The sequence below is a fragment of the Lepisosteus platostomus genome, chromosome 25 (genome assembly GCF_059453375.1).
Source record: "Lepisosteus platostomus isolate fLepPlt1 chromosome 25, fLepPlt1.hap1, whole genome shotgun sequence".
Classification (NCBI taxonomy): Eukaryota; Metazoa; Chordata; class Actinopteri; order Semionotiformes; family Lepisosteidae; genus Lepisosteus; species Lepisosteus platostomus.
Window position 1 is genome coordinate 5,949,189 of NC_142635.1, and position 11,145 is coordinate 5,960,333.

General features: G+C 48.8%; 1 protein-coding gene across 5 annotated transcripts in view; it reads left to right on the forward strand.

The window, feature by feature from the left end:
- cep164 (centrosomal protein 164) overlaps positions 1 to 9,962 on the forward strand; it is a 31,433-nt gene extending 21,471 nt beyond the window's left edge. For all 5 annotated transcript variants that reach the window (XM_088618960.1, XM_088618959.1, XM_088618961.1 and 2 more), the window contains 12 exons: positions 11 to 154; positions 1,381 to 1,464; positions 1,640 to 1,708; positions 1,823 to 2,523; positions 2,903 to 3,118; positions 3,388 to 3,550; positions 4,320 to 4,427; positions 5,104 to 5,206; positions 5,287 to 5,556; positions 7,884 to 7,950; positions 8,783 to 8,905; positions 9,673 to 9,962. In XM_088618960.1, the coding sequence (XP_088475086.1) occupies positions 11 to 154; positions 1,381 to 1,464; positions 1,640 to 1,708; positions 1,823 to 2,523; positions 2,903 to 3,118; positions 3,388 to 3,550; positions 4,320 to 4,427; positions 5,104 to 5,206; positions 5,287 to 5,556; positions 7,884 to 7,950; positions 8,783 to 8,905; positions 9,673 to 9,769 (2,145 nt within the window). In that variant the 3' untranslated portion in view covers positions 9,770 to 9,962. The remainder of the gene's footprint in view (positions 1 to 10; positions 155 to 1,380; positions 1,465 to 1,639; positions 1,709 to 1,822; positions 2,524 to 2,902; positions 3,119 to 3,387; positions 3,551 to 4,319; positions 4,428 to 5,103; positions 5,207 to 5,286; positions 5,557 to 7,883; positions 7,951 to 8,782; positions 8,906 to 9,672) is intronic.
- Positions 9,963 to 11,145: the final 1,183 nt, after the last annotated feature.

Consider the following 11,145-nt stretch of genomic DNA (forward strand, 5'->3'; position numbering starts at 1 on the left):
CTGTCTCCAGGAATGCAGGCAGAGAGACGGGTTGCTGGGAACCCTGCAGGAGGAAAGAGAGAAGCTGCTGTCCAGCCATCGCAAACAGCTGGAGGAGCTCTGCTCACAGCTGGACGCACAGCTGCACGACGCCCGTCAGGCACACAGGCACAAGGTCCGTTAGGCGGGCATGCTGGGAAGCCTGTCGGGAGGCAGGGGTTGCTTTTGTGAGGCTTCATTTCCATGGAATGTGGGAAACTACTTTTTAGGGGAAGTCAGGTTGATGTTTACCATGGCGGTGCAAGGTCAGGAGACAAGGCCAAACAGTAGTATAGTTTGCTTTAGTTCTTAAAGTGGTAAAAGTGCATGTATGCTATCATTAACTGTGGCTGAAAAGCTGATCAACATATTTGTATTCTCTCGAATTGACTACTGCAGTGCTCCACTCCCTGGGGTATCTAAATCTACTCTGAACAAGCTGCAGTATGTCCAAAATTCAGCAGCCAGAATCCTGACCAGGTCTAGTGCAAGTGTTCACATTACTCCTGTCCTGGAGTCCTTGCACTGGCTTCCGGTCAAATTCCGCGTAGACTTTAAAATCCTCATGCTCACCTATAAGGCTTTACATGGCTTGACACCTCAATACCTGTCTGAACTTTTATCGCCCTACTCCCCACCTCGCAACCTCCGCTCTTCAAATTCTGCCCTCCTTACTGTCCCCCAAGCCCGTCTACATTGTATGGGCGACAGGGCCTTCTCCTGCTATGCCCCCAAACTTTCGAACTCTTTGCCCAAGGATAATAGAGAGTCACCTTCTCTAAACTCCTTCAAATCTAGACTCAAAACCTTCTTCTTCAGAAAAGCCTTTACTTAACTGGTTCCATTCTTCACCCCTCTGCTCTTCTTAATACCACCTTCCACGGTCTCCTCTATTGTTATTGTTGTATTGTTGTAATTATAATTGTGTCCTATCTTGTGAAATCTTCTTAATTATTGTTGTAGTCTTCTTATTTATTGTTATTGTCATCCTGTAAAGCGCTTTGAGAAGCCACCTTTAAAGGCGCTATATAAAATAAAGTTTATTATGATTATTATTATTATTACAGTGATGTCACATTGTAGCTACATTGTGTTCAGTTCTGTTGCTGTGTGGGTGCAGCATGTACTTATTTGTCAACAATCTATCATTGATATATTATATCATTGGCCATTTGAGTGTTCATGTTCACTATTGATTAGTATATCATCAGTGTGTGCAGTATCGATGACGGTACATTGTCAGCAGTGTGCACAGCATTAACAACACATTACTTGTGCCTTCTGTGTTCAGTGGTGTGCAGTGTGGGTGATAGTGTATGGACAGTGCTGTGTTGTGTGCTAACACTGTCCTCTCTGCTTCAGGAAAGTGAGCTTCAGAGACAGGGGGAGGAGCTGGAGCTCAGGGCCAAAGAGCTGAAAGCCAGGACTGCAGCTCTCCAAGCTCAGGTACTGACGGAGGGGTTCCAGCTGTGATCGTTTTCTCTCTGTAAAACACTCTGAAGCACCTTACAAATCACATACTCCCTAGAGACGATAATCTTCTCACGTGGCCCTTTCAAATGAAACTCACTGCAGCCCTGCTCTGACACTGCGGGGGCTGCCCCTGCTCTCTCTCCTCCAGGAGGAAGACTTCAGGAGCAAAAGGGAGCAGCTGGAGGAGGAAGAGGAGCTGAGGGAAAGAGGCAGGCAGGTGAGTCTGGTCACCCTTCATCACCGGCCTCATTATTGTACTGCTACTGCTTCTCCTCCTCCCTCTGGGCCAGCGCTGTCTGGACACACAGCCTTCCACTGTGTCACTGTGCAGGAGAGAGACCGGCTGAGGGAGGAGAGAGACCGGCTCCAGGCGCAGGGCCAGCGGCTGCAGGAGGAGAGAGACCAGCTCCGGGCACAGGGGCAGCGGCTGCGGGAGGAGAGAGACCAGCTGCAGGAGGAGAGAGACCAGCTCCAGGCGCAGGGGCAGCGGCTGAGGGAGGAGAGAGACCAGCTCCAGGCACAGGGCCAGCGGCTGCGGGAGGAGAGAGACCAGCTGCAGGAGGAGAGAGACCAGCTCCAGGCGCAGGGGCAGCGGCTGAGGGAGGAGAGAGACCAGCTCCAGGCGCAGGGGCAGCGGCTGAGGGAGGAGAGAGACCAGCTCCGGGCACAGGGGCAGCGGCTGCGGGAGGAGAGAGACCGGCTGCAGGAGGAGAGAGACCGGCTGCAGGAGGAGAGAGACCAGCTCCGGGCACAGGGCCAGCGGCTGCGGGAGGAGAGAGACCGGCTGCAGGAGGAGAGAGACCGGCTGCGGGAGGAGAGAGACCGGCTGCAGGAGGAGAGAGACCGGCTGCAGGAGGAGAGAGACCGGCTGCAGGAGGAGAGAGACCAGCTCCGGGCACAGGGCCAGCGGCTGCGGGAGGAGAGAGACCAGCTCCAGGGAGAGGAGACGCGACTAAGAGAGGAAAGAGACCAGCTCCAGGCGCAGGGCCAGCGGCTGCAGGAGCGCTGCAACAGGCTGAACGTGTTGGCCAGGTAGGCCGAGTCTGTCAGCACAGCAGAGTCTGTCTGGCTAGCAGGACCAGTGACGGCACTGGCGCTGCTCTCCCAGGGTGCTGTTCTGTGTGTCATTGAATTGCACTGTAAATGCAGTAAGTTCTCTAAACGAGATGGCATTTACTGCAGGTACCAAAAAAGTTTTGTGCTGTGGCTTGGCATTCAGCACTGTCCCTTCACAGAAGCTTTTTGTGTGGAGTTTACAGGTTCTCCCTGTGTTATGTGGGTTTTTACTGCATGCCCTGGTCTTCTTCCACTATCCAAAGACATGCTGGTTTTCAGGTCTCTTGTTATGTGTTGTGAACAGTTTATGACTGTTTTCTATTTTATTCCTTAATGTAATTTTATGTTTTCGCAGCGATGTGAAACATGGTGATGACAGTAGACATACAGCCCTCCTTACTGAAAGTGAGGGAAAGTGCCTACAGCCTAATTGCAATGTGGAGCCCCCTGCTGGCCGTGAAAGAGCTCTGCAACTGAAGGACCTAGAGGTGTCCCCTCTACCCCCTGCGGCCGCTAGCTCGAACCATCACGACTCCGAAAGAGAGGGAGACTCGGAGCTTAGCATTGATGAGTATGTACCCAGATGTCCACGTAGGTGTGGGTATCTGTGTCTCGCCTGAAAGTCTTGCCTCAGCCCTTATCAACAATCTGTTGGACTATAATTCTTCCCCTTTCCTCCTCTTCCTTCCACATGGTGTCCCTTTCTCTCTAGCCCTAGCCTCTCTTCTCCTTCCTGTCCCCTTCTTTCTCCTGCTTCCTTCCTCCGTGCTACTCTGCCTCTCTTCATTCTCTCTGTCCCTCTATCTCCTAACCCTCTTCTCCCCCTCGTCTCTCTCCCAGGGTGCGGCAGTATATCTCCTCCGAGGGGGCGTCCCTACAGAAAGCCCGTCGTTTCCTGGAGAGACAGAGCGGCTCTCTGAGCCAGAGGCAGGCAGCTCTGCGGGCGGCTCGCACCACCTGGAGCCAGGAGCCCGCGCAGGACCTCCACAAGAATATCCAGCGGGTGAGCACTCCAACCTGGCCAGACACCTGTCAGATTGCGTTAGACTGTCTGAGCTTGGGCTTTCTGAATTTGGCTAAATGTTCCGCCGGGGTCAAGGTAAACAAGTCTTTTCAGGGCATGATAATATGCATGATTTGAGCATATTTTAATTTTCACGTTCCATTAGGATTTGGACTAATTTTCTAGGCATAGTTTGGCCTCTGGGATTCGTGCAGCAGGAGTTTTCTTTCCAGGTGGGCTGCGGAGCTCACAGGCCGGCTGAGCGGACTCTATCCGAGAGGTCCTGCAGGGCTACTGTAGGAGTGGCTCGGCCTGCCGCAGTGGACCCAGTATGCACCAAGCTTGTTTCAGTGAGGAGTGGATATGGGGAACTGGCCCAGTTCTGAGACTTCCAGCTGTAGGTCCTGTTCAGATCTGGGCCTGTTCATGGCAGTGCAGATTCTCTGCTAGACCACACCCTTCACCAGCAAGGGCTGGCTGGTCTGCGCTATTGAACATTTTCAAACAGGTTTTTAGTTTATTTGGTTGTATTCATTTTTTAATGCATTAAGAGAACTTCAATGAAAAGCGTATCAGGAAATGTGAAACTAAATTGGTCATTTTTGTTGTGTACTATTGAAATCTGTACTTCAGATTAAAAGATTCATACGTGGCAAGAGTATAGAATTTCAGATTTTTGGTTTCTGGGTATTATTTTGCATACACATTTAGCCCCGTGAGAGGATCAAGTGTTTAATCATTGAAGCACAAAAATATGAATCCTTTGCAGGAGGTCTGTCACCTGGAGCAGCTGAAGGCCACAGTTCAGAGAGGCCAGGCTCTCCTGCGCAGGAAGGAAGAAAGACTGACCCAGCTGGAGAGCTCTCTCACAGAGGAGGTACACTACACACCTGCTGGCTCACTGAGCATACCAATACCTGAAGATAGTATCAGACTGACTGAGAGTATTGTACACACTGATACCCACAGACTGACTGCGAGTATCAACACTGTGCATATCGATACACATGTGGGCTGACTGAGAGTATAATCACTGTACATACTGATTCACATACAGGCTGACAGAGTATAATCACTGTGCATACTGATACACATACAGGCTGACAGAGTATAATCACTGTACATACTGATTCACATACAGGCTGACAGAGTATAATCACTGTACATACTGATTCACATACAGGCTGACAGAGTATAATCACTGTGCATATCGATACACATGTGGGCTGACTGAGAGTATAATCACTGTACATACTGATTCACATACAGGCTGACAGAGTATAATCACTGTGCATACTGATACTACAGGCTGATTGTGAGTTTTGTATATACAGTATACTATGCATACTGATATACACACAGGGTGATCGAGTGTATATACACTGTGCATACTGATACACGCACGGATGGACTGAAATTCTATGCAGTGTGCGCATTGCCATGCAGAGACTGACTGAATATTTAGTACTGATGTGAAGACACTCAAAATACGAGACAAGTACTTTTCTACACTAATTCTTAGCAAAAGAGCTCTCCTTTCTTCCGTCTCCCAGCTGTCGGATGAGGACACAACAAAAGGGGTTGCTGAGAAGAAGATAGTAACTTTTGACCTCAGCGACTCTGACATCAGTAGCATTGACCTTCCAGAAGCCTCAGGTGAGAGAGACTGATGGAGTGGGAGACGGATGCAGTGATGGACGTTGAACAGTGCTGAGACTTTTGTTGTCATTTGCCAGGCAACCAGGCCCCAGGTTCTCTGACGGCAGTCCCTCCGAAGGTGCAGCACCTGACCGAGTCCCTGCAGCAGATTTCTGGCCAGCTCAACAGTGTGTTGGAGGCTCTGGGGACCCTGGCACTGCGACAGGCCCCAGTGGCCACCTACTCTCCCCTGTCCCTGCCGCGGGCCACAGCTGCTCCTGCCTTGCCCACCTGGGCCTGGGCGCCCTCCCCAAGCTCCCGCGTCCTGGAGGACAGCCTGGGTGGCCGCTGGCACAACTTCCCTGCAGGTTAGGGTAATACAGAGCTCTGTGTGAGGGGTTAGGGTAATACAGAGCTCTGTGTGAGGGGTTAGGGTTATACAGTGCTCTGTGTGAGGGGTTAGGGGTATACAGTGCTCTGTGTGAGGGGTTAGGGTAATACAGAGCTCTGTGTGAGGGGTTAGGGTAATACAGAGCTCTGTGTGAGGGGTTAGGGTTATACAGTGCTCTGTGTGAGGGGTTAGGGGTATACAGTGCTCTGAGTGAGGGGTTAGGGTAATACAGAGCTCTGTGTGAGGGATTAGGGTAATACAGAGCTCTGTGTGAGGGGTTAGGGTAATACAGAGCTCTGTGTGAGGGGTTAGGGTTATACAGAGCTCTGTGTGAGGGGTTAGGGTAATACAGTGCTCTGTGTGAGGGGTTAGGGTAATACAGAGCTCTGAGTGAGGGGTTAGGGTTATGCAGAGCTCTGTGTGAGGGGTTAGAGGTATACAGAGCTCTGTGTGAGGGGTTAGGGTAATACAGAGCTCTGAGTGAGGGGTTAGGGTAATACAGAGCTCTGAGTGAGGGGTTAGGGTAATACAGTGCTCTGTGTGAGGGGTTAGGGCTATGCAGAGCTCTGTGTGAGGGGTTAGAGGTATACAGAGCTCTGTGTGAGGGGTTAGGGTAATACAGAGCTCTGTGTGAGGGGTTAGGGGTATGCAGAGCTCTGTGTGAGGGGTTAGGGGTATACAGAGCTCTGTGTGAGGGGTTAGGGTTATACAGTGCTCTGTGTGAGGGGTTAGGGTTATGCAGAGCTCTGTGTGAGGGGTTAGGGGTATACAGAGCTCTGTGTGAGGGGTTAGGGTTATACAGTGCTCTGTGTGAGGGGTTAGGGTTATGCAGAGCTCTGTGTGAGGGGTTAGAGGTATACAGAGCTCTGTGTGAGGGGTTAGGGTAATACAGAGCTCTGTGTGAGGGGTTAGGGTAATACAGGGCTCTGTGTGAGGGGTTAGGGTAATACAGAGCTCTATGTGAGGGGTAAGGGTAATACAGAGCTCTGTGTGAGGGGTTAGGGTAATACAGAGCTCTGTGTGAGGGGTTAGGGTTATACAGTGCTCTGTGTGAGGGGTTAGGGTTATACAGAGCTCTGTGTGAGGGGTTAGGGGTATACAGAGCTCTGTGTGAGGTGTTAGAGGTATACAGAGCTCTGTGTGAGGGGTTAGGGTAATACAGAGCTCTGTGTGAGGGGTTAGGGTAATACAGTGCTCTGTGTGAGGGGTTAGGGTAATACAGAGCTCTGTGTGAGGGGTTAGGGTAATACAGAGCTCTGTGTGAGGGGTTAGGGTAATACAGAGCTCTGTGTGAGGGGTTAGGGCTATGCAGAGCTCTGTGTGAGGGGTTAGAGGTATACAGAGCTCTGTGTGAGGGGTTAGGGTTATGCAGAGCTCTGAGTGAGGGGTTAGGGGTATGCAGAGCTCTGTGTGAGGGGTTAGGGTTATACAGTGCTCAGTGTGAGGGGTTAGGGTTATGCAGTGCTCTGTGTGAGGGGTTAGAGGTATACAGAGCTCTGTGTGAGGGGTTAGGGTAATACAGAGCTCTGTGTGAGGGGTTAGGGTAATACAGAGCTCTGTGTGAGGGGTTAGGGTAATACAGAGCTCTGTGTGAGGGGTTAGGGTTATACAGAGCTCTGTGTGAGGGGTTAGAGGTATACAGAGCTCTGTGTGAGGGGTTAGGGTAATACAGAGCTCTATGTGAGGGGTTAGGGTTATACAGTGCTCTGTGTGAGGGGTTAGGGTTATACAGAGCTCTGTGTGAGGGGTTAGAGGTATACAGAGCTCTGTGTGAGGGGTTAGGGTTATACAGTGCTCTGTGTGAGGGGTTAGGGTAATACAGAGCTCTGAGTGAGGGGTTAGGGTTATACAGAGCTCTATGTGAGGGGTTGGGGTTACACAGCTCTGTGTGAAGTATTTCAGTCTAACAGTGGAACTACATATTAATTTAAAGACAATTAGCAATTACTAATTGACAATTAGCTGCTTTAAAATATAAAACAATAAATATTTTTAGTTTTAATACACCCTTTGTATTTGATGTTCTAAAAAAAAAGTTTGTGCACTAAACTGTTTTAATATCCTTATCTAGTCACTGTAAGGAAGGTTTTTTTAAAAATATTGATAAATCAATATTATATTAAAATATTGAATATAAGAGTTTAAGTGTTGTTTGTATAGTTTCCAGTGTTTTAACTTTGCTGTTAATTAACAGTTAACTGTTCAATATAAAGAGTAATGCCAAATGACCAGCTGGAATTAACACAGTCTACATTTAGCAGTTCGTTTTCACTGACCCTGCAGTAAGGTGTGTCCGTCTCTTAGGGAGCAGCATGGAGACAAGTGGACAGCCCCCTCCATCTGGGAGCTACCCAGGATACACCTCTGCCAGGTACAGTACCTTCCGTTCCCACTGTGGTGTGACCCTGTCCGTGTTCCTGTTACCCAGTGTATTAGTGTGTCGGTTCAGTGACTTCCATAACACTGGTGATGTGGGGTGGCCTATGAAGGTGTCTGGAGTGGGGCTTTCCAGGACCAGGGGTACAGACCCTACTTTACAAGGACGTTTTTCAGCAATCCACTGGAATTCAGTTTCTGGCTGGAATCAATCAACATCAGTCTGTCGCCTAGTTTACAAATGGCCATACAAAGAAGAAAGATGTTTTATTGTGTCATACATGGATTAGCCCATTGGTTTCATTTTTATTTTAGTTTTTATTGGTCAGCAATTGGGTTTATTGAAAACAGCACACAGCTCTTCACCAGAGCTGGCTAGAAACCTAACCTACATGTGTAGTCCCTGGGCAGGACACAACCAGCAAGATACAAGACATCAAGAACATATCAAGACATAGCATATAATAAATAGGAAATAGATGTTACAAATTGTGAAATGCACAAAATATTGGCATGTTGAATTAATACATTTGTCCGAGATTGTAATAGTCGCATTAGAAGACGATCAATGTCGACTAACAGTCAAAAGTCATCAGAAGATTAATGATTACAAGACTGATTTTGTCTAAGGCATGATTTTGTTTAGGGTTTGCAGTAACTTTTCAGTATGTATGTTTGTCATGTATCAGTGTGCTGGTGCTGCAGTGCATCAGTTAGACAGCTTATCTCTGTGTTAGAGTATCAGTGCGTTGTGATGTCGTATTGTGTGCCAGCATGACCGCGTGTCTCTCCAGATGTCAGTGACGGTGTGTGTGTGTGTTTCTCAGTGATCAGTTGCGCAGTTTGAGGTTGGTCCAGCAGAACACTACAGAACCAGATGGCCAGCGGCTCCAGGGACTGATCAACTCCAACAAAAGATGGCTGGAGAGTCGCAGGAAGGACCCCAAGGTGTATCCTCACTCTGACGTGACACGCTTGCATATACCTGCATCGATTACAAATAATGGATGTACCTCATACAGTCACACTTATCTCAATTAACTCGCACACAAACGTCACACCATTTCACGGTTCTGTACCAAAATTTGCTGTATCCTAAAGAGGGTTTATCTCAAAATATTGATATTATAGCTATAACCTAGCAGACGGATAACTACAGAGTTTAGGTCAATGAGCAGCTATTTTCCAAGAAGTGGGATGCTATCACGTGCGGGGCTGTGGGTGAGGGACGCACCTCTCCTCCAATCGGTGTGGGGCTGTGGGTAAGGGATGTGGGTAAGGGATGAACCTTTCCTCCAATCGGTGCAGGGCTGTGTGGGTGAAGGACATGCTTTTCCTCCAATCATTGTGGGGCTGTGGATGAGGGACATGCCTCTCCTCCAATCAGTGTGGGGCTGTGGGTGAGGGACGTGCCTTTCCTTCAGTCACTTATCCTCCAGTACTGGGCTATGCTACCTGTATTGTGTTAACAAATAATAGGAATAAAGTGGATGGAAGGTGGCCAGATCAGAGGAGTCCTTCTACACTTCCTCACTCTCCCCAGTGTGCTGTCACTAGGCTGGTAGCTGTGAGCCAAGACATAAAACACAATTGGCTATATTAATTTGGGTGGTTACAGCAAAAATAATTGGCAATTTTAAGGGAAACGGTCAGTGTCTAGTCTAGGATCTTTTTCAAATGTGTTCAATGTGGTTTTTCCTTAAGCTGTCGTCCGCAGGCCTCTGTTCCCACGCTCGCAGAACCCCCCTTCCAGGAGTGGCTTAGTCCAGTTGGGCCTGGATGAGAATAACCAGATAAAGGTCTACCATTACTGAGGGAGAGCGAGCGAGCGAGAGACTGCGATGGAATAAGCGCAGACCATCGGATCGTCTCACTGCACTGTTACAGCAGCGCCCTCTCCCTACCAGATAGAGAGAGCTACATCTTCGACATTCCCTATATAGCATTGTAAAATTCACAATGTATTTTTATAACACAGAATTTGAAATAAAAGTATATTCCTAAGAATTGTTTGCTCCCCATTTTTCATCAGGTAAAGGACCAGTCACCCTTGGGCATACTGTAAGTAGCAGTAATGTATCCAGACCCATGCCACTGCCCACACGAGGATGGCTGGTGTGGGGAAGGAATCTGGCAGCATTTTTTGTAATTGAAATTGTAACTTTATTAACTAATTTATTTAACTAATTGTACTTGAGGCCCGGCTGGCACTAGGATGGGAGACCCTCCCCCCTCTGGAGGACGAGAGCTGTTCCTCAGATGGGTGACCAGAGACACTGCGTCGTAGGAGGGGCTGTCCTCTGGTTGAGACGAAGTCCTAAAACCTTGTAACGCTCAGAACAGGGCTGCTAACCCTGGGGTCCTGCTTCAACCGCGGGATCAGCATGTTTAAAGGGCTAACTCGGCCCTCGGTTCACTTGGTGAAATAGTCTTTTGCTCCTTTGCCTGATCTGCTGTGAAGGTCCTGCAGTGTGAAGTGTACAGGAGTCCTTTGGGAGAGCACAATGTCCTCACACTGCAAGCGAGACATGAGACATATCGGACATCTTTCCTTGGGGGAGGTTGGGGTGGGCTGTGCTCCATGGATGAGGAGTCCTGCTGCTTCATACACACAGTGTACTGTCCCTCCGGATCATTTCTGCTGCAGCACACATTCTCGGTCACCTGGAGTCTTCTTACAGCAGTTAGAACAGGACTACATCGCCCTCCACAGACGGCCTCGGCTGCTTGTGTAAGAAAAGGAATATCGGGAAGGCTGTCCAAGATGGGTGATGGGAATTGGAATAGATGGGGTAGTTGTATTGTGCTGAACGCCTCTTATCCTGATCTTGCCTAAGGGTTGTGGACAGATTTTCACAATGACCCCACTTACTACAGCCGATGCCCATCTCTAAGCGCGGACGGGCGCCCAACGCGACTGGATCACGTGTAAGAGTCATATCTTACCAGCTGCCAAGTCCCAATACCCAGGCAGGCCGCTGATGGCAGTCATCTAGGGCGACGGGGTGAACGGGGAGCCAGATCTGAAGAGAACAAAGATTTTTCGAAAGGGATTTGTGGAAAGAAACCTAAAAGATTGAAATACAAATAAAATAACGGAAACGTAATTATTTCAATTCACAGAAAATATGTATTCTGATTTATTTCCATACATTTCTTAAAATGTACTAATACATCAAATACGTTTACA